The 24,312-nt window shown below is 33.2% G+C and overlaps 1 protein-coding gene across 3 annotated transcripts; it reads right to left on the bottom strand.

Moving 5' to 3' along the window:
- Window positions 1–1,863: 1,863 nt before the first annotated feature.
- Window positions 1,864–22,408, bottom strand: LOC111060414 (zinc finger protein 77). Of its 3 annotated transcripts, XM_039444937.1 has the most exons (6): window positions 22,181–22,408; window positions 14,656–14,742; window positions 9,849–9,996; window positions 8,810–8,920; window positions 7,585–7,737; window positions 1,864–1,972 (listed from the first exon to the last, which is right to left on the bottom strand). In XM_039444937.1, coding segments are annotated over exons 1-6 (513 nt in total). In that variant the 5' UTR covers window positions 22,193–22,408; the 3' UTR covers window positions 1,864–1,970. The 3 variants fall into 3 exon arrangements, with proteins under 3 accessions (XP_039300871.1, XP_039300866.1, XP_039300862.1); XM_039444932.1 differs by lacking the exon at window positions 1,864–1,972 and having other exon boundaries at window positions 6,823–7,730; window positions 8,803–8,920; XM_039444928.1 differs by lacking the exon at window positions 1,864–1,972 and having other exon boundaries at window positions 6,824–7,737.
- Between the last annotated feature and the right edge of the window lie 1,904 nt (window positions 22,409–24,312).

The raw sequence follows: 24,312 nt of genomic DNA, 5'->3' as shown, positions 1-24,312 counted from the left end.
GCTATTCTTCTATCTTCATCCACTGTCATTATAACGTGGACCTCACTATATGTCAGACAGGAATTGAACTCTAGACCACAGTCTATAGTCACGATAAAGGATCTCGTTCATCAAATATAGTCCTGACTACAAGAAAAAACTAATTAATAGGAGAGACTTTTCAAATGTATTTTTTTTTTAAATTTACTTTTTTCATAACGCTTAGCAGCTTCTTGGAAGGTTTGTTACGATGGATACGATTTATTTTTTCTTACCAATTACATAGAATGGACTCTTTCAATATTGTTCAAGTGTATTTTCAATGGACTATCTAATACTTAATTTCTATCAACAGTATGGACAATAAACTAGGCTGAATTTAGTGTGAATGGACTCAATCATAATATTATTATACATTCAATCTTAGTTGTATCCAGTATTTGGAGTACATAATACTTCAATTTAATAGTCTCTTCAAAGAAATAGCCTATTTTACTTACAAGTTCATGTTGATTGACTTCTAATTAACAATATTTTTTACACTCAGTTTCAGTACTAAGATAAGATTTTTATTTCTGTTTATTTTTATTATTAATATGTTAGTAGCCTCACAAGAGACCGTTTGGCTTTCGTGTACGTGGCTAATGAATGCTAATCAACTGATCATCTTATTCACTTCGATCATTATTATCTTATCTCCTTCACTCTCTATTTCATTTCATCATGTATTCTCTATTTCAGTTTTTATATATTTGTTTAATGCCTCGGAACTAGGCACATCTATTCACTTCAGAATAGACGCTAAAGCTAAAAGTGTTTTAAAAAATTATTTAGTTCTTTTCTTTCTTTAAAAAGGTTTTTTTTTTTGTTCTCAAAGTATCTCAAAGTTTATCTTTTGCTATTTTGTAATTAATGAATCTTGAAGGGATTGAAGATCCAATCATATAGGTACGGCAATGATAAGGAACCAATTGAAGTTAACGATTTATTTTCTTTTTATCCATGTAATTATCACGAACAGACGGGTACATTTTTCAACATTGTACACATGAACATACGTAGTATAGCCAAAAACTTTGATGCGTTTCTTTATTATATGAGCAACAGTAATGTTAAATTTGATATTATAGTTTTGACAGAGACTTGGGTTCATAGTTCTTCTGCTTTCAACTTCAATATTGATGGATATTCCGTTGTCAATCAAAACAATAGATTCACGAAATGTGATGGCCAAAGTGTTTTCGTAAATAACGATATTAAATTCAGTAGAATTGATATCACAATAGACTTTACAAACACAATCTGTCTGGATTTTGAATTTGATAGCAAATTGTACAAATTGTTTGCTCTTTATCGATCTCCGTCCTTAGCTGTTAATAGTTTTCTTATCAGTTTGGATTCATATCTGCAGTCTTATTACGGCCAGACAGTTCCGTCACCTTGATAGGAGACATAAATATAAATATTCTCGACAATGATAATTTAAGTAATGAATATCTAGGTGTCGTGCAACTGAATGGATTCAAGTCATCTATAAATAAATCCACTCGAGCTCTAAACTATAGCAGCAGCTGCATTGATCACATATTTTTCAAAACAAGATCCGTTAAAAAGAGTGATACATTTGCAACTATTATAAAATCTACTATTACTGACCACTACTGTACCTCATTCCATATAAATTGCCTTTCTAATTCTATCCAAAATCCACCTGTTAAAAATACCTTTATGAAAATAAACTACGAGACATTGAAGAATGAGTTAGTGGGAGAAAATTGGAATTGTTTAAATATGATACACTCTGAGGGCATTGAGAAATTGGTAGATGTTTTTATTGACAAATTAACCTATTACATAGATAGACACACTGATATCATACACATATCACATAAGAAAAGGCCATTAAAAATGGATTACACAGAGTATGGTGAGTGCAATGCGCAAAAGAGATAGAATGGTCCAAAAACTGAAAAAGCAGCCTTTCAATACAGTTCTGAAAAATCATTATAAGAATTACAGAAACACCTTAAATAACATTGTTAGAAATGCAAAAATTGAATATTTTAATAATAAGTTTGAATTGAACAAAAGTAATACAAAAGAGACATGGGAAAATATTAGAGAAATTTTAGAAATAGAAAAAAACTCAAAGATAGAACCAAAAATAGATGCTGAAATATTTAATGATTATTTTGTAAATGTTGGGAAAAAATATGCAGAAGCACTAGATAACAATAGTAGTACATCTTCCCTACGATCATTATCCATACCTCCTGTAAATAGTCTCTATCTACATCCAACAAATGCTGTTGAAATTTCACTCACGATAAATTCCCTAAAAAATGATGCTTCACCTGAAGAGGATAAATTCACTGGTCGCTGCCTGAAACAGATCTCCCCTTATATTGCTGGCCCACTTGAAATAATAATAAATAGATGTTTAGTGAGGGTTACTTTCCAAAACGTTTTAAAATAGCCAAAATAATATTAATCCATAAAATAGGCGATAAGACCAATCCAGCAAATTATAGACCAATTAGCCTACTTAGCAATTTTGCTAAAATAATAGAAAGACTGATTAAAAAAAGATTGGTTGACTTCCTAAATAAAAATAATTTAATTGCAAAAAATCAGTATGGTTTCCAGTCTGGTAAATCAACCAAAGATGCTGTTATGGTATTGATTGATTCAGTTAACAGGAATTTCAATAAGAACATTAAAACACTGTCTGTTTTCCTAGACTTGGCCAAAGCTTTTGATACCATACCTACTCATTCGACATAGATAGATAAGCTCAATGGATGTGGTATCCGTGGAGTGGCAAAAAAGTTGATTACCAGCTATCTGCAGGATAGATCACAAACTATGACCTTTAACAATAATACTGATACAAGAATTCTAACAAGTTTTCGTCTTCCTCAAGGAACGGTCTTATCGCCAATATTATTCTTGATTTATTTGAATGATCTTCTCAAATTAAATATCCCGAATTCCACCAAGATATCTTTTGCTGATGATACAGTATTGTTATTTACTGGATCATCATGGAGAGACGCATATGAAAACGCAAATGAAGGATTAAGCATTGCTAAGCGATGGTTTGACGAGCATACTCTCACATTAAATTCAAATAAGACAAAATTTATTGCTTTTACTCCAACAAAAACTGGTGAACCACCTATTGAATTAGATATAAAAATTCACAACTATGACTCTCATATCGTCTCTAGACCCAATAATTGTATCTGTGGAACAATCGAAAAAGTAAATTTTCTAAAATATCTTGGAATAATAGTTGACAGTCACTTGTAATGGAACTTTCATGTACAACACATAATATCTAAATTAAAATACCTAATATACATTTTCTATAAAATTAATACTCTAAAGGATATCAAAATCATAAGAGCCATATATCATGCATACGCTCACTCCTTGTTCCAATATGGAATAGAATTATGGGGGGGTACCTTTGACACGCACTTTAATAGAATATTTACCCTGCAAAAGCATTTAATTAGAGCCGCTCTAAAACGGCCTAGACTGTATCCAAGCAGGAATTTGTTTGTTGAATTTGGCGTTCCAACGCTACGACAGGTCTTTGTAGGGAAAATCATTACACATGCCAATAGAAATAAGCAGCATCTTACTTTGAATACACATTTACACAACCTTCGTCCGTCTGTACTCAATCCTTATACTCGAAACTTTGCAAGATTAACTATAAATAAACATCAATTAATTCACATACTTCATGGAATACTTTGCTAATATAGTCCCATATCACTTCATAAACAATAGAATAACAAGAAACTAAGTAGTGAAATAGAAGAGTGAGTAAAAGCTAGAGTTTATTTCAAGATAAGTGTATGAAATGATAATTTTGTAATAACTGTGAGATCATAGTGTATAATCCGTCTGTTATAGTACGTTTTTTTTTTGATTCTGTACGATGGGTATTATAGTATATATCCACTTTTAGTCTTGATTAATGTTATAATATTTGTAATTTTCAATCGCACTCACTGCTGGCGAACAAGTTCCACTTATGCCGGTAGTGCCTTTTTGAATAAATTTATTTACTTATAATATTATTTATAGTATCTATCATATTTTTAATGTAAGTACTGATTGTAAAATGTTATGGCAAATAAACCAATTTCAATTTCAGTAAAAGTAGATGATGAATAAGTGGAATAAGGGTGAAAGAGAGAAAGAATGAAAAGAGAAAGAAAGAGAGATGGCAAACATACTATCGAAACAAAGATAAGTCACTCAAAAAGTATGTCCTCGATTCTACTGGTAATTATCCAATCAATAGTTCTTTTTTTAAGCAATGTTAAAACTCAATTTGCATCATCCTTGATCTTTGAACTTAGCGCGTTGCCAGTATAGCCAACGTTTGGCAGATTTAGTCTGCATTGTTTTCAATATTTGTATCTTTGTAATAATTTCAATTTGTTGTCTAGTATTAGTTGATTAATTTCAAATTTGTCCTTTTTCACTTGCTTTTGAATAATATTTGTGTTTTGTATCTTTATTCTTGCATTTCTCACTTGCTGAAACCGTTGTAGGTAGGTTTTGCTCCACTCGGTTTGTGTAGCGCTGGTGTGCTGTTTTTTTTTTGTTTTCAACTCGATTCCGGAATGTGGGAATTGGCCAGCTCTTGTTTCAAGTTTCGAATTTGAATTTATTCCAGCTGAATATTCAGTACTTTCATGTTTCATTGGCATATTTGCGATAAATATTGGCCTAATTCAATCAAACAACTTGTATGTCTTCACGGATTGTGTTTGAATCTCAAACTTCTGGTAGGTGTAACCTCACTTTCAATTTGAACACGCTTTTCTGAACTCAATTTTTAGAATTTAGTTTAAAGCTCTTTCCAATTTTACATTGTTCATCTATTTCAATCCTTTTTAAAAGATGTCAATTTAGAATTTTGATTCTATTGCATTTCTGCAAAATTCCAAGATCATCAAGATTGCTTGATGTTTCTACAAATCTTTATTTCATATTCTTGTTTTCAAACTCTTTGTACTCTGAACTCTGTGTAGTTCAGAGCGCTGTTGCTACAGTCAACATATTTTCTTACCGTAGGGTATTTTCTTTTCCTCTGTCCACAGTTTGGATTTTGGGAAACTCAATCAATCTCTCTCTACATCTCTCGAATCAATCTGCTACCGAATCTGTTCTACAATTCTACCTACGATCGAATCTACCGATAAAGGTCTGCAGTCTCTATTGACAGTCGAAATTGCATCCACTTTGGGGTTCCATATACCCTCCCACTCACTTGGTCGACTGTGCAATTTAGCATTCCACTTTGGGGTTACATATACCCTCCCACTCTCTGGCCGGTATGGTGATGATGATTTCCATTGCCGGAGCATTTCTTACAAATGCCTACAATCTTCGACAGCTTTCGACATCCTCAAGATATTCAGGTTGAGTAATTGTATATTCATCATAAAATTTGTAATATCATCCATTCTTTTTCATTCATCTGTCTATTTTCATTCATTCATTATCATTCATACTGCTATTGTTCATTTACTTATATAGATTTATCTTACTTATGAGCTGTGCCTACAAAGGCAATCAAAGAGTTTGTCATTTCAGGACATTGAATAATATTCAAAATTTTGAATACAAAATCATTTTATTTTTTGAATTTGTTTTTTCACAATTTAAAAGTTTTTACAATTGACATCACATTCAACTTATGTATTTTGAAACTTACATCACAATTAATTCAACAATAAAAATAACAATTATTCACTATTTGATTTTGCAATTATTCGCATTACCTATTGTTTTGGTAGGACGAGTTGTATTCAGGACTCAGCCTACCTGGTCCTCTATTAATTTTGCTACCAGAAAAGTTATTTTGATAGATATTAGGAGTATATTTATCAAACACTGTAACAGAATTTTGATTAATAAGCTCCATAAGGTAATCTGGAATTTTATTGATTAATTTATTAGCTAGGTAAAAGTATTGTCTCCGTCAAACATTAAGATCCATTCTTATATTTTCAAACCTATTTCTGGAAGGTCGTGAATTGAGGTTTGATTCACGGAATAGAAAAATGTCTTTATTATTTCTTGATGAAAATTATGAGGTTTTTAATACATAATTGACGGACTGTTAACACTTTAAACTCGTTGAATAAATATTCAGTTGGATAAAGATGAGGTTTACCTAAAATAGTTTTAATAAATGTGAGCAGGTAATGCTTGTGAGTAGGTAATCAAAAGTGCGAGGTTGATTTCATAAGGCTGGCCACTAACGGTAAAACATGCATGATAAACATATTATCATAGATTTTTATGTCATCACAGCAAAAGTCTTCCAGCGAAATTTGTTGAGGTTAGGTTTTTGCATCTCCAAATTTATGTTGTTTCTTTTTCTTTGCTGCACTATTTGAGTTTAAGTTTTCATTTACCTAAAAAAAAAAAAAAACAGGTCAGGTGACCTTTGGTGACCGGTAAGGGTCACTAAGAGGACGAACCGAACACCACTTGATCTGGAGGCAGACCGGAATCAGTGACAAAGGCTCGTCTGGAAGACACTAGGAGACCATTTCTGACAAGTTTTGACCTGTTGCCATGCACTGTAATGACGGTGATGACTGCCACTATCCTCCCACCACTCCTAGCGACTTCCCTCCCTCCAGGTATTGCCAAAGCATGGCCTATCACCTCTCAGAAAGGAAAGAATTTCAGTGTTGTGAGATGACAACCGTGGTGTATGTGAAGGACACCCATCACAGCGAGGAGCCCAGCCGTCCCCAACCACCCGCCGGAACAAACCACACTGTGAGCAGCAACCGCTACTCCGCCCCTCAACAGACGCCAGCCCAGGGCGACCCTGGCAATTTAAATAGAGGAGTGGGGAGGTGTGAGCCGATACTTACTCAGAACCTCAAAAAATGTTGTTTGTCGCCTTTAGCTGTGATGACACGACAATGTATGGACGACATTTGTGTGTACACACATGTTCAACACACTTGTCCTGTTATTAGTTAGTGACCACCTTACTAGGAAACACAGTAAAATGAATTTGAATGAGCACATGTTAAGTCAAAAATTTTCAGCTAGTAGTTGTTTCTCCTTTATGATGTGTTCTTATATGTTTTTTCAAATTACTTGATCCAGCACATTTATAGTCGCAATACTTGCAGCTGAAAGGTTTTTCTCCTGTATGTGTTCTGATATGTGATTTCAAATTACTTGATCGAGCACATTTATAGTCACAATACTCGCAGCTGAAAGGTGTTTCTCCTGTATGTGTCCTGATATGTAATTTCAAAGTACTTGATCCAGCACATTTATAGTCACAATACTCGCAGCTGAAAGGTGTTTCTCCTGTATGTGTTCTGATATGTGATTTCAAAGTACTTGATCGAGCACATTTATAGTCGCAATACTTGCAGCTGAAAGGTTTTTCTCCTGTATGTGTTCTGATATGTCTCTCCAAAGTAGCAGATTGAGCACATTTATAGTCACAATACTCGCAGCTGAAAGGTCTTTCTCCTGTATGTGTTCTGATATGTGATTTCAAATTACTTGATCGAGCACATTTATAGTCGCAATACTCACAACTGAAAGGCTTTTCCCTAGTGTGTTTCGTCATGTGTCTCTTCCAATGAGTGATCGATGGAGTTTTATAGCTGCAGTCAGCACAGCTGTAGAGCTTGGTCTTTTTGCCAGCCACAGATGGCTCAGTGCACTCTTCCACTAGAGAGATTGAATGTGCATTCAGTCCACCCACTTCTGTTGCATTGGCAGTTTCAGATGTGCTGCAGTTTGAAGGCCACATCTCCGGTTCACTCTCCACCAAACATCCTTCTGCCTCTTGCTCAACTGCAATCACCAATAATGCAACTTGCAAATGATTGATGCAGAATAAAGACAATAAAGTAATTATAAAATATAGTGTAAAACACTCACACAATTTTCCTTGCCTCACCTCAATCATACCTCATTAATTATCATAATCATTATTTACCAACTGATACAATAGTTTATACAAACCAAGAGTTTTGCAGCCGATTGTAGAAATAGTATATACATAAAACAAATTATAGAGTTGAATATTGGGTTGGATTATGAACAATAAGAGAAATAATAATAACAAATAAATTATGCCATGAGCTATTTTTTATTGAATAATGATCCATGATTGCTGATCCAGACCATGGTTTTCTCTCAATTGACATACATATAGGTTGAATTGTCTGAGAATGATTGGTTATGTATATGGCTGCCTATCTCTTTTGTTTCAAAACATGAAAATACTGTTAAATAAATAGGAAATTCCACCTGTGTTTTGACACAAACTGTAAGAAATGTGCGTCAAAATTAAAACTATAAACTGACATGAAATTGTGAGCTCTAGTTTGATGAGTGGGGTATCCACTATTCATCGACTACTCAGAAGAGCAACATGGCTACAATTGGCAAACACAGCACATTATTGCATATCAGTTGTGCTGGAAATAGGATGATAATCTGTAGTGAACACAAGTAATCAAGTCAAGTGCAATTTATTGAAAGAATAAGTCATTGATGTTGTCAATACCACTATGTATATAGTGGTAAATAATATACCACAATACTAATATAATTATACAATACTAAATAATATACCACCTATAACTGTTGCTATGGCAACCACATCTGATAGCCATTACCCTTCATAATAAATTATTCCTTCATTTCTTATTTTTTCCATTTACAATCATGTGTTATTATAATTGATTAATAAAAATGAATGAAATAATAACACGAATCTCACCATATTCTTCCTCTAGAGAGATTGAATGTGCATTCAGTCCACCCACTTCTGTTGCATTGGCAGTTTCAGATGTGCTGCAGTTTGAAGGCCACATCTCCGGTTCACTCTCCACCAAACATCCTTCTGCCTCTTGCTCAACTGCAATCACCAATAATGCAACTTGCAAATGATTGATGCAGAATAAAGACAATAAAGTAATTATAAAATATAGTGTAAAACACTCACACAATTTTCCTTGCCTCACCTCAATCATACCTCATTAATTATCATAATCATTATTTACCAACTGATACAATAGTTTATACAAACCAAGAGTTTTGCAGCCAATTGTAGAAATAGTATATACATAAAACAAATTATAGAGTGAATATTGGGTGGATTATGAACAATAAGAGAAATAATAATAACAAATAAATTATGCCATGAGCTATTTTTTATTGAATAATGATCCATGATTGCTGATCCAGACCATGGTTTTCTCTCAATTGACATACATATAGGTTGAATTGTCTGAGAATGATTGGTTATGTATATGGCTGCCTATCTTTTTTGTTTCAAAACATGAAAATACTGTTAAATAAATAGGAAATTCCACCTGTGTTTTGACACAAACTGTAAGAAATGTGCGTGAAAATTAAAACTATAAACTGACATGAAATTGTCAGCTCTAGTTTGATGAGTGGGGTATCCACTATTCATCAACTACTCAAAAGAGCAATATGGCTACAATTGGCAAACACAGCACATTATTGCATATCAGTTGTGCTGGAAATAGGATGATAATCTGTAGTGAACACAAGTAATCAAGTCAAGTGCAATTTATTGAAAGAATAAGTCATTGATGTTGTCAATACCACTATGTATATAGTGGTAAATAATATACCACAATACTAATATATACAATACTAAATAATATACCACCTATAACTGTTGCTATGGCAACCACATCTGATAGCCATTACCCTTCATAATAAATTATTCCTTCATTTCTTATTTTTTCCATTTACAATCATGTGTTATTATAATTGATTAATAAAAATGAATGAAATAATAACACGAATCTCACCATATTCTTCCTCTTTGATGAATATTAGATTATAGCCAGGGATTAGATAATGTTGTTGGCTGAAATCATCATCATTTGGAGAGCATGCAGTGCTGCACTCTGTCGCTGGTTCTTGGCTGCTATCATTCTCCTGCTCAACTCTCGCCATCTGCAATATTGACATCACAAACAATGAGAAGAAAATCGATTATTGTTACACTTCATGTAAAAGACACAAATATTGGTACTGTAAGTCGTGGAGGAACAGTAGCTACTGAATTTGACTGCTGTCTTGAGTTATATCACGATAATTCTAGTTTAATGATAGTAATTGTACTGGTTCTTAATAATCATGAAATTTCAAGCTAAGGCCAGCCATTCACTTTAAGGTTTACCAAAGAGCTATAACTGTACAGATATTTGTCTGCACTCTGCAGTACACCTGGACAGGCAAGAGATACTACTGTGCACTGGGTGAATGAGGGGTAGTTGAAGTTGAAATAGCAGCCATCAAGTTCTGCTCTCTAGATTAAGGTAAACTGATTGCTAGTTTGGTGGGTGTAAACAGAAAACAGACAAGAATGCTAGTCAAAATATTTACAACTTATTGTATAACAATAAAGTATGGACTTTCTTCTGTATACATACACTTGACGAAATTGCAATATAGACATTGATAGTGTTCCTTGAATTTGATGGAAATAGAATTCCATCTATCTATTTCAAACAAGCTGGTCTTCCTGTGGGACTCCCCACAATTCGAGGCATGCGCTAAGCCATGTCAAGTCTTTTATGAAATAAAAGTAACTAAGTCAACTTAATTACCAAGTTATTTATCTATATCTATATATATAAAAATGAATGTCTGTTTGTGTGTTAGTTTGTTTGTTCCCTATAGACTCGAAAACTACTTGACAGAACGGCATGAAACTTTGGGAATATGTTGTGTGAATATTGGGGATGGTTTCTGACCAGAAATTTAAATAGGGGGGCTAATAATAATTATATATTAATCCATTTTACAGACCTATGTTTTCGAAATTGTCGGCCGAGCGGCTAACGTAGAACGGGAAGATCATCATGATTCAAGATCATGTTGTGATAATATGTTTTAGCATAATTATGAACTGACCAGCTGTAATAAACACGTCACTCTGTGATAAAATTGTTTACTGGTATTAAAACGGTAGTTTTAAGCACAAAGGAAGTCCGTATTGAGATGTGAATAAAAATATTAATTGTCAGATAAATTTCATGATTCACCAAATAAAGTCAAGTGTGACATGAGATACATTGACTTTTTGGCGGTACGGAGTTCGCCGGATAAGCTAGTATATAAATAAAAATCGAGCCTCAAATTTTGACATTCAATAACTTTTTTATGTGTGCACCGAATTTGATGATTTTTTTAGTTGTGTTCGTTATGTCGAGGACCAGGTTTATGGCCTCTCAGATTTATAATTTGACTTCAGGACTCTTTCCTACGGTCCTTCAAAGTTTACATGTAATCCTTATGAGAGAAGATTTGTGAGCTGACCACACACAGAAATAGAATCAGCTGTTATAATCATTGCGACATCCAACAGCCGTCGGTGGATAGTAGACAAGAGTGTGTGCTGCTCCATAACCGCCCATGTATTTTATTCTAAACACCGTGACTAAAAACAAAATGACTGTTCTGTTTGTAACCATCCAGCAGTGCGGCCTCAGGTTAAAATCTTGAAATTCTGAAATCTTGAAGAACTGAAATAGGCCTATACCATACTAAGTAGATTAGGGATCTACAGTATATGCAAACTTTCAAGTTGATCAGATCAGTAGTTCAGACGTGATGATGCATCATTCATGTATTTCCTATCCCTACTTGTATCCTTGTATGCAAGGGTAGTATATAGCAGGTTGCCTCGATCGCGTTTACGTACGCGCATGAGATGGCATGAGCCTACGTCAAACTCCGACTTCTCGGCCGGCAAACGCCGGCTTCCCATATGAATTACATAGAAAACACCGCGTCAAATATCAATTCCTCACACAAAAATATCTGTATTGATAAAAAATATGAATATGCGATTCAATTCGAAAAGAAACTAGCTTTACATCAGTATGTATTTTGAAAACATTGATTTATTTCGAAAAGTGTAGAAAGTCCTTGAATCTATCAATATATTCAATCAGTAAAACGATTCATATTTGTGAAAAGGCTGGTAACTTATTTGTTTTGGACTTATTTTAAACAATAATACGACAAAATAAAGCAAACAAATATAATTTTATGCTGGTCGTCCAATTATATTTAAAAATGATTGTTTCTTATTTGACAATCGGTTGATAGTATCGTCACCCGGAATGCTAGCTGCAAACTTTTTTATATGACTATTTGTTTAGGAATTTATTAATTGACAAATACCTAGAATTAATTTAGCGAATTCATGGAACTGTTTACCATGGTTACAAGATATTTTAGATCGTTGAACTGTCTGGCTACTAATAATTATTTTGATTGTCTACTGGAAAGCGTAGTGCCAAGACGTTGCTCTTTTATTGTGTTTTTGTTTCTACTCAGTGCAGTATTATTATTATTATTGACGATTATTAGTATATTTTATTGATTCTTTTCATAGAACACAAATTTACAAAGGAAATATCATATTATTCACAGCAGAATGTTATTTTTGATTTCAATGTGTCCATGGGAGACTTATGAATGCAAAGAACACTTGTGTAAAGCAAGAATAGATCTTAATTATAATTCAATTACTTTAAATAATTATAACTTTAAATACCATTACATAAGTTTTTCATAAAATGTTTCAACTACCTTACAGTATGATAGTGTAATGCGCTTTATTTGTTGATAAAATAACAGCATTGAGAGTCATGATTATCTATTTTTTGTTAATAATTAAGATAGATAAAAATCTTTATAATGTTAAAAAAGATGTTCATACACTCTTAGGGCTTATCTAGACTGTTTATTTTTGTGATAATGCTAGGCAAGAGTTGATGGGTTCACATTGTTTCAGGAGTTGTTGATAAAATAACGTTAATATCCTGAAATTCCTAAAGAAGCTGTTGGTTCTTTCCACAGACCTTCATAAGGATGAAATTTTTGATGATTTCTAATTGAGAATAGAATCTACATAAGAGAAAGAACTAAAACGATGCAGAAAAAATTAAGAGAAGGAACAAAAAATCTAGTGTGGCGCACTCACACAACTTTCCTTGCCGTTATGAGAATTAATCACCTGACGCTAGTGTTCACGCGCATCTCAAGTCTACTTATTAACAAAGATCTGAGCCAGCTGGTGACAGGACCACAGAATAAGTACAGAAAGGAAACTTGTAATCAATCGCCTATCTAACCAATGCTTTTTACATGACGCCAATACTAAATACGTGACCTTGGGAAGTTCCAATCCTGGTCTTCTGATTGGCTCGTGGCAGTGAATGAGATCAATTGATCCGGATCATTAAAGTGATCCGAACCTGCCATCAATACTATTACAATGCGGCGCTTCCTAACAAGATGGCGTACTTTAGCGTCAGGGTACTAGCCAAGTTTCCATACTGTATGTATACTGTGACAGGACAATAACGCTGGAGACATATGAGGTCTGCTATTTCTTCATAGTGAATCATTTAATAGAATCTACAGTTTCCAACAGTTTGCAATAGAATAATCACATTTTATCGAATTTCGAGCTTATTTTCAATTTTAGGTGAAAATGTTACTGAACATTAATTGTAGAGATTTCCATGCTCAATCTTTTCCATTCGAATTTTTTTATCTGAAGCCTGATAATTGGGAATCTAAAATCCAACTTTGCGTAGATGGGGCGGAGCTCCTGAAATTTTTACAGATATGGGACTTGTGCCAGTTGATAGAGCTTATCAATGACTATACTAGGTATAAATTTAATCAAAATCGTTGGAGCCGTTTTTAAGAACATCGCGAAAACCCCTGTTTTTGACAACATTTTCTCCATTTTAGCCGCCATCTTGAATTGCATTTGATCGAAATTGTTCGTGTCGGATCCTTATATTGTAAGGACCTTAAGTTCCAAATTTCAAGTCATTCCGTTAATTGGAGATGAGATATCGTGTACACAGACGCACATACAATCATACACACACACACACCACACACACACACACAGACCAATACCAAAAAAACACTTTTTTGGACTCAGGAGACCTTGAAACGAATAGAAATTTAGAAATTGGGGTAGCTTAATTTTTTCGGAAAGCAATACTTTCCTTACATATGGTAATAGGGCAAGGAAAGTAAAAAGTATTTGAAATGGTATTATCAAATTGAATCGTGTGTTCAAACGATTTGTTTTAGACTCGCCAGTAACATTTATAGGATTTTTATTAAAAATTTGTTCTGATATTGTTTTAAAGAGGATAAAATGCTGAACATTTTGATGTCACTCACTTCTATGAAGTGTTGATGGTTAATTTGCTATAAGGGCTCATAGTTAGGCATTTTTACGTTTGAATACAAGTTAAGCCGGGCCGAGAGGTCGCAGCATGACGTCACACCATAGCCGGCTGCGTTCTCCACGCGTCTTATGTAATCAACAAGGCAACCTTCTATGTACCATTCTTGACTTGTATGAGCCGATTCTTTCCATTATTATAGGCCTACTGAAGATTATTCTGGTCATTTGATGGTGCTTTTTACAATTTTGAATTTTCATACTGTTTTTCTGACGAATCTGGAAGAATAGTTTTCATTCAGCAATAAGTTTTAATAATAATTTGATGAGAAAATCTCAAACTAAGCTGCATTATTTATTTATTCTAGTCAAGATAGAGTACATGCCTGATTGGAAGTTGAACCATTGTGTGAGGATGGCTCATCTTTGACGTTGCTCGTTGCAAATTCATCCTCCTTTTTCTCGATCTTGATCTGTGAACATAAGAGATTCTTGTGTCACTTGGAAACCAGACGAATATCAAACTCAGCAAGAGATAGTGCTCAGTATTGAAATATGGGTTGTAGTAGTTGATGTTTGTTTATTTCTGTAGTTAGAATAGCAATGAATAGATTCAAGAATATATCCTTTAAAAAATGGACCTTTTTCTTTTGTTCCCATTGATGTCTTACTCTACAGTTTTATAAGATACATGGAAGGCGATAAAAAAAATGCACAATTATAAAGAATATTGTGATTGAAATAATCTTTCATCTAATTTCATTATGCAGAGTGAGTCATATGTACGGGAACCCCTCAATAAATTGGACACTGTTATATATATAATACTGTTAATACTGTAACTTTCAGGATAAGCTATTCATCAAATACTCCACCTTTTGACGTACAACTGAATTTTAACCCCTCATAAGGGGGTGACTTAGGGGTTGTAACTCGAATATTTGTAATGTAAACACCCATTGTGGTACATCAATTTTAAGGCCTTTCTAAAACAATAAAGATGACAACAATAAAGATTTTCTATGATACTTGTATCCAAAATGGCGACTGATTGAAGTTTTAGTTTTTAAAGAAAAAAGTTGATTAAGTTCAATCAGCCGCCATTTTTTATAAAAGTATCATAGAACATTTTAATTGATGTCATCTTTCTCGTTTTGAAAATGCCTTTAAAATTATGTATTACACAATGAGTGTTTACATTCAAAATATTTGAGTTACAACCCTTAATTTCCTTAAAAACTAAAACTTCAATCAGCCGCCATTTTGGATACAAGTATCATAGAATATTTTTGTCGATGCCATCTTTCTTGTTTTAAAAAGGACTTTAAAATGATGTGCCTCACAATGGGTGTTTACATTTAAAATCTTCGAGTTACAACCCCTAAGCCACCCCCTTATGAGGGGTTGAAATTCAGTTGTAAGTCTTTAAATTAAATTCCCAGTTTTATAACAAATATTTATTTATTCTTACAAAAATCTAGGAGTGCAACAGGCATAACATCCCAAACGCACTCATGAATTCAGGAAATAAATTGTTAAAAATTATATATATATATATATATAATATATATATATATATTATATATATATATATATAGCACATAACAGAAGACACTTTAAAGTTTGTAATATAAATTAAAACAGGAGACACGATATAAATAGATTGAAAACACTTAAAAACTTACATTAGAAATGGGGGAAATTTTCGGAGACTGCAGTTTTGAATCCAACCTATATATATATATAAAACTTACATTAGAAATTTTCGGAGACTGAGTCTGCTTTCTCAACCGAGCACAGACTGCCTCGGGTGCTCGGACTGAGGCAGTCTGTGCTCGGTTGAGAAAGGAGACTCACTCAGTATCCGAAAAATTCCCCCATTTCTAATGTAAGTTTATATATATATATATATATATATATATTATATATATATATATATATATATATATATAAGGGGAACATGTCCAGTTTTCCTAATTTTACAGGAGAAGCAAAAAACTACTTTATAGGAAAACTAACAAGTAGAATTATTTAGTATTTTATGTCAATATGTATACTTGTATTGTACATGATATTATGTAATTACTGACCTAAATTTCATTCAGAAGTTCTAAAAAAATATTTTTCAATTGGACATGTTATCTTTTTGCAGTAAACAGTCATAACTCAAAATAAAAGTTTTTTTTCTTGAAAAAAAAACAAGTTTATTTTACACAATAATTGTATGTGAGTGGATACATATTCGTGAATAGATGAGAACTGAATTTATTTGTATGGTTCTAGAACATGCTCTTGAGTTTCATTCCCTTTTTCTCTTGGAAACTTTAAAATTTCATTCCAAAATTTCATCTTATCCGGAACGTACGTTAGACATTTTTTGTCTTTCATTTCTAGAACATTTATGGGTAGCTTGTCCTTGTGTTCCTTCGGAAATTGTAGATTCCACTGGGTATTTCTTAAACGAAATTTATCAGCACACAGACTTATAGTTCAGTTTAAATGATAGTTACTCGGTTAAGCGGCTAGAATGAAATCATGAAAAAATCATAGCTCCTAAACAAGAGATGATTAAGACTTGAAACAAACGGGAATAGATTATAAATTTCATTCCAAAGAACTTTTGTTTGACACTTTATATCTAAAAATCGTCATTGAAAGTGGTTATTCAGAAAACATACTCTTGAGAAATGAAATGTTTCTGAAAAAGTGCATTTTTGTCGGTTAAAATCAAGTTTTAGGTGGAAATGTATTGAAACAAACTTTGTAGGCTAGTTTATTGTGATTCGATTCGCGTTTACGAGAGGTCTCTATCATGAATGGTAACCATTCTATGACCGTTTTAATGAACGCTGGATCCGCCATTTTGAATCAGCCATTACTTGGCTCAGTTTTGACCCCCAAATGCGCACCAAGTGGTTCGGATAAAACAGATCATCTGTCCGATATTTAAACATTATTTATGCTAGCACCGCTAGCACTACCGACAGGAGAATTTTTCTATTTACAGCAGAAAGGTAACATGTCCAGGACATGTTCCCTATCTTCAGTAAGTGGTCAATATCACATGATGTTATTAAGGCTTTATTGACTGTGTAGAAGTTCCATCTCTACAGTAAACGATACATCTATCCATATAAACTTCATTCAGCTGATAGAAATAAAAATGAAAATTTTGGACAAGTGTCCCTTCTGCAGTTAGCAATACATATAAATACTAGAAAAGTAATAACAGAGAATGATTAAAATTTATCTCATTATTTGGTCAAATTTTCTGTTTTATATGTGTTTATCAAATAGTTCTAAAGGTTTTAGAACAAAAAGTTTTTTTTTTGGAAGTGAATTTTTCATGAAGAAATTTCAAAGGCAAGATTGTGAATATATTCCAACCTTAAAATAACAGTGTTATTGTGCATTAAATTATAAGTGGATTTTGAACTCAAAAATTGAAGTTCAGTTTTTGCAGGCCGGACACAGCAATGTCTCCCGGCTACATAGGCCAAACAAGTTATTGACTCTTTGAATTTTTTATTTTCTGTATGGCCTGAGTGCATATGCATATATACAGGGTGGGTGAAAAGTCCGAGAACGGCTTAATATCTCATACACAAAGGTAATTTGACGGTGGGTGTGATTGGGGATCCTACTCAAATTGAAAAAACTATTTTACAATGACTTTAAAAATCTGGTCCGCCTTCATTTTTTTAAATAGGAAGGTGGTCATGCGATACGTGATTTCGATAGGGAATTTTTAGAGAAAATGAATGGTGGAAACCGCATATCGATATCTCAAACCGTTTCGGGAATATTCACATTATTAATCAATACTATTCAAAGCAGAAAATAGAGAAAAAAAGTCTGAGAACGGCTTAGTATCTCATAAAAAGAAGTGATTCCAAGGTGAGTGTGATTGGGGATGTTACTCGAATTGAAAATACTACTCTACTGTGACTTTAAAAATGTGGTCCGCCATCTTGGATCCACCATTTTGAAGGCAACTTTATTTTTTAAATCATGTGATACATGATTTCGATACGGAATTTCAAGAATAAATGAATGGCGAAAAGCATGAGGCCATGCTAACTGATGTCTCGTGTATCCAGCTCGACCAACAAGCAATGCATGTATCCAGATCAGCCCAACACTGATGTCATCACAAACGGAAGATCAAGTTCGTTTGGAGTCACACTTACCTAAAATTCACACTGAGTGCCTTAACGGACTGTTTTCAAAATTCGTATCTATAAAAAATCAACCGCGTCAACAGTGAAAGAAATGGACATTTTTTAATTTATTGAAATTTTTACATGAAAATTAAATGTAACAATTCATCAATTCATAAAAAATCCTATTCAACATACTAAATTTTTATGCAATAACATTCGATTTTTTTTAAATTTATTAAACTTATGTAAAATCTCAAGAACTATTTTTTAAATATACTAAATTTTCTGTTGATATTTCCTTGAATCATAAAGCTGAATCAAAAATAATTTTGATATTCTATATTTTGAAATATAGTTTGGAAATATGTAATAAATGCTATTGATGAATTTTTATAATAATTTTCAATTATGAGATGACATGAAATGTATTTGTAGAAAAAATTGCTCCTGTTCTCAAATTTAATTTTAAAAATTTCTATTTGTTTCAATGTAAAGTTGATTTTTTTTAAATTCTCAAACAGTAAAATTTTTTATGTCGAGAGGGGGGTATTTGTAATATTACATTTTTCTCAATAAAAAATCGATTCAAATATTCAAAATTCGATAAAACTTGATAGTCAATATCTATGTAATTGATATGTGGACTTAACATCTGCTTGAAATTTTTATCAGCTGTTTAGTAATGTTGGAATGCTTGCTGTAGTGGAATTCTCTTTCAAAATTAACAAATAATATTATAAACAACATAAAGGTTACATAAATTCAAAACAGATTAAAAATAAAGTTTTATTGAAAATAAAGGTAATGAATATTGTAAACTTATAATTTTGCATTCGTGGGGTTGGTAATGATGACGTGTTTAGGTGGGGCCTTGGAGCTTTTAGGTTCTTTTCAAAAAATGGTTGATGGCTTTGCTTGTCGATGTATTTTGTCCTCTTGAAATTTTTCTATATAATTGAAGTTTAAGATGTTTTAATTGACATCTGAATGTTCTTATAAAATTTATTGATGTTCTAATTCATCTGTGAAGTGTAGTATTCATTATTTTTTCAATTTGTGTTATATATTTTCGTATAATTTTGAAAGCCATAAGCCTACCTTAAAACTTGTATATGACAGATAAGTACACTTTAGTTTGTAAGTTTTATATCTTTTGATCTAGATTTAAAATAATAATTTCTGATTTTAAGAAAGCTTTTGAATCTATATTAGATGAACATAACAATTATATTTGTAACTTTAATCATGTTCAATCTATGTGTGATTGCTTGTTCTGATGTAAACTGAAATTTTCGAATCATTGAAAATTATAATTTGATTTGCTCTAAACTGGAGTTCTTATTCGGAAACGGTGAACCCATTCATGATTTCTCAAGATATTGGTAAATGAAACCGATAACTTTCTTTAGGTGATAGGTGAGAACTATCAAACCTTTTCGGACAAAAATTGGTAGCACGGTAATATCTTGCACTTCTTATACTGAAGAACCCATTGATTAAGCAGTATACCCTACAACCATTTTTGATTCCATTACAAAACTGTGATTATTTTTCATTATTTGCTAAGGATGATGCCCACATGAAGTCTAGGCTTGTGCATGGGTAATGAAACAGATGAGTGGACCTGCAGCTGACTTTGACAAGATTCTGACAATTAGAAGATGCCTACCAACCAAAAAAAATTCCTTCTACTTTGTGAATATTGTAAGTTGCAATATTCCAGTAAAAACCAATTGTATTCTTTCTCAATTTTGACATGCTTGAAACTTTTTTGTTCAAAAAGATAAAAAAAATTAGAAATACCGTAATTGAAATTATTTTTTCCAATTTACAAAAGTAGTCAGAAGAATGTATTTAGAACTCTCAGAAGTTTAAAGGCAAATAGAGCGGCTGAATGGTGTGCCACCATATGCTAAGGGTCAACAAAAACAAAATACAGAATGCTTGAAAAATTCAGCAACTGCAAGTCACATGATTACTAGTAGTTCTGTGCACAGTATACCTCGCGCTCAGTAAGTTACATTGACTTGTTGTTTTGTTTTCTCAAAAATTACTAAATAATTCATGAATTTAAAATGACTAGGAAAAATCCTAAATAAACATAGAGCTTTCTGTCCGTACTTGACGTGTCGTCCCGGAATGTGAGTGTTAGAGCTGTTATCTGGTCTGGCTGCAACTGTCTACAACGTTGATGGAAAGATACATTTTCAAGATGTTCGATGTTTTTGAATGGGTAGTATTATAGTCCACTAGACAGCTGATTTATGATGAATAATTCTATAGTCTGATTTTTACTCTATTATTGGCGTATGAAGGAGGCTCCTTTTTCTTTTTATATTTTCCTTGAAATGCGAAATTTCCAAAAACCTACCTACAAAAAACCTATATACGTCGATGCGCAATTTAAAAAGGAACATACTTGTAAAATTTCATGAAAATCTATTACCGCGTTTTGCCGTAAATGCGCAACATATAAAAATTAAGAGAAATGCCAAACCGTCGACTTGAATCTTAGACCTCACTTCGCTCGGTCAATAAGCAGTTGATGTTAGGTATGACCAGAGAAAATTTATTTACTTCCTATCCTAAACTAACCTGGATTGTTTATTCTGAAGTATAACCAAACTGAAAATGAACTTTTAGGCTAGGGCCGGTTTTTGAGCTCGGGATCTATAAGTTCTGGACTTACTGAGTCCAGGACTAAAATAGGCCCTAGGATTAAAAATGTCTTTCTGAGACCCGGTTTTATCTTCTAAACTCTAGAATCTATCAAGTCCTAGACCAGATAGGACATCAAATGTCCAGGTCTAAAAATGCAGTAAACATGAGGAAAATTCATATTTTATTGTTGAGATTTTGGAAATGAGAGATAGCTGATAAAGACCTGGAAATTAATGAAAATTATGAAATAAAATTAGAAAAATCTCAGACTTATTCAAGTCCATAGGCTAATCTGTTATGTTTTTGTGGTGGCATATCTGAGGCACTCTCAATAATTGATTATTGTCAATCTGAGTACCTAACTTAACCTTCCGGTAGTCGCGCCCTACTCAATCACACTAGCAGTCGCGTGTTGTATTTTTTACAACATCCATTTTTCCAAGTGTTATGTAGGCTACTCTGTTTACTGTCAAAACATATTAATTAATTGTATAATTACTTTTTCCATTTTCTTGGATCATTTTAAGCCTATGAACATTTGGATGATTACCCAATAAGGTGCATCAAGCAAATCCATCAATTCTGTGTTATTGGTTCGTTTACAGTCCCCGTAGACAGTCTTCCCCTATCTTATGCACAGTGCGACCTATGCACTGTCGCTACTAAATGGCACCTAAAGACTGAATCATTGCTCGGTTGATACTGCAACTCAAATGGAGTGATGGGGGGAGGGAAGTTATGGAATGCATAGGTGACTCATTCACTGACACCACCCTATTCAATAGTTTTGTGCAGCAAAAAACTGGCCTTGTTGTACTTTTTACAACAGCGCGACTGCCGAAAGGTTAACTTTTAACTCATCGTTCCAAGAAATAGACTACCGTAGTGTTTAATGTTAAATAAAGAATTGTTAATATAATTTACTTATGGAATTCAAATGAATACACTTTAAATGACGACTGATTGTATCGATAATAACAGAAATTTAGACTTATAACAGTGGATTTTTAGGTTAGTGATATTTTTCTTATATATTATGCCACATCCCTTTGTTTTTGATTATGTTCAAGTTGATTCCAGTACTTACTTCAAAATCCATTGAGCCTAATCAGATTGAATGAATCAAAATACTGCAATGAAGTTTAATTTAAATGATAATTATAATAATTGAAATATTGTTGAGGCTGTTTCTAAGAATTCGATCAATAAAAAAAATACTCAAGGCTCAAGCACGCTCAAGGTACATTATTATTTTATTTTAGTTTGTGCAAAAACTTTCGATGGCGACCGCGATCCTTAGACCATTTATAGAGTAGACACGGCCAACTGTATATTCATACTAAAAGTCGTTGAAGCCAACATTATCTACTGCCAAATTCGCCCACGTTGACGTCACAACAGTCTCTTGTGTTAAACGGTCTACACACGTACGTTTGCCTCGGGTGAGCATACGTGTATGGGCTTGCATTCGCAAGTCTGGACACTGTTCGCTGAGGCATGTGGGCGAACCGGAACCCTGTCGGTATTTTGGCATGCTCAAAGGCGCCTCGGGCGAGCATTGAATGTATGTGTGGACGCGATTTAGCCATACGGGTGAGGCAAAACGTAAACATTGAAGGCGTCATAACCTAATTCCAATGAATTAGGTTAATGAAAATGGATTAGGTTAATTCCAATGAATTAGGTTAATGAAAATGAATGACAAATCAAATTGTGATCCAATAACAAATTGTAAATTGTAGGATTTTTGTAATTTTGTAGGATATGTGGATTGTCAAATATTTAAATAGAAACAGGCATGGAGTATATAATTTGTATCATGATTAACAAATAAAGAACTGCATAATTTAAGTGAAAATAGCTTCTCTACAGGATTCCTACAAAAAAGTATAGCTCACATAATTATTATCTTACTGTGCCTATCAAATCATCTTGTGTTTGTGGTACCTATGTTATCAATCAGAGTTTGTAATTAAAATTGTAATCTCCAATATGATATTATAATTATGTTTTAGATAGCTAGGCTATCCATAGAGAGATTTATTCAAACCTTGAACTAGTATTCCAAAGGTAAATCTTGAATCTAATCTTTTGGAGAATCTTGTTTTTTCATGTGTATGAGCAGAGTTAGTTTAAAATGGGCAGCAATTCAGTATTTGATTCAATTTGTGGCTAATTTCGTTAAAGGAGACTGTCAATTTTGTAGGACAGTGTTAAGTACTTTGATTAGGTCATCAAAACTTCTGGAATTATTGTAGAAATTTCCTTTCTTGAGATTCAGAATAGATATTGGAAACCAACAAATGAATCGCCTAATGCCAAGAATCTCAAAGTTATGGCCAATCGTTCTTGTAAAGTTATTGCTTCCCTCATGATGGTATCATTTGTTTGGATAACTAGTTGAATTATATTCAGTATTTTAAAAAATAATGTTTTGACATCCTAATAAAGTTTGAATTGACAATCTCATATCTTATGTCATGTAGCAATAATTTATTTCCTTACTTCAACCTACAATCGTTCAACCCACCAATATCGTTTGTTAAGTTTTATTTTCGATTTTATTATACAAGTCATTGAAATAAATGAAACAGCTGCATTTTGCAATAATTATCTTCAATGATGGAATGACGCCATTGTTGTCATGATGTGGTAAATACATCTACCATATTGTCTTCGTGTCGTCTGCAAATCAGATAGCTTTTTGAATGCCGAGGCATACGTGGAACGCGTCCACAAGGACGTACAGTGAATGTAGAGGCATGTGTGCGTACGATTGTTCGCGCGAATCTGTACGGACGTGTGTACAAGGCTTAAGTGTTTGTGGTGTTTAACTTACATTGTAACTTACATCAGTTTTTAGGTCGGTCAGATGGTATACACCCGGAATAAGACATACAATATAGAAATAAAATAGAAATCGAAACTGTGCAATGCATTTTCCCATAAGAGCCAATGTGTTACAAAATGACGAATCCCACAGCAATGCGGGTTGCCTATCTTTACCAGCTGCCTCACTTTCTTTGTGCTGCTAGTCCATTCCAGTTAGTATAGAGTTTAGTCACAGAGGAAAGAAGAACTACAACTGGTATGCTTATTCCGTGGCTCAGTCTCAGTGCATGAGAGAAATGAGACATGTCATAAGTATGAGCTGCGATATCTCAAATGTGCGAGTATTCAAACTTTACAATATTTGTCTTTATTTTTTCATTCAACAAC

This window comes from Nilaparvata lugens, chromosome 1, assembly GCF_014356525.2.
Source record: "Nilaparvata lugens isolate BPH chromosome 1, ASM1435652v1, whole genome shotgun sequence".
Classification (NCBI taxonomy): Eukaryota; Metazoa; Arthropoda; class Insecta; order Hemiptera; family Delphacidae; genus Nilaparvata; species Nilaparvata lugens.
Note: the sequence above shows the minus strand (reverse complement) of the source record. Positions and strands in the feature narration are given on the sequence as shown.

What these genes read in the sequence shown, in the direction of transcription:
- LOC111060414 (XM_039444932.1), bottom strand. An exon ending in ATGGTTCAACTTCCAATCAG is followed by an intron (nt 9,997 to 14,655) that starts GCATGTACTCTA and finishes TCAATATTGCAG; the next exon opens with ATGGCGAGAGTTGAGCAGGA. An exon ending in CATCAAAGAGGAAGAATATG is followed by an intron (nt 8,921 to 9,848) that starts GTGAGATTCGTG and finishes TGGTGATTGCAG; the next exon opens with TTGAGCAAGAGGCAGAAGGA.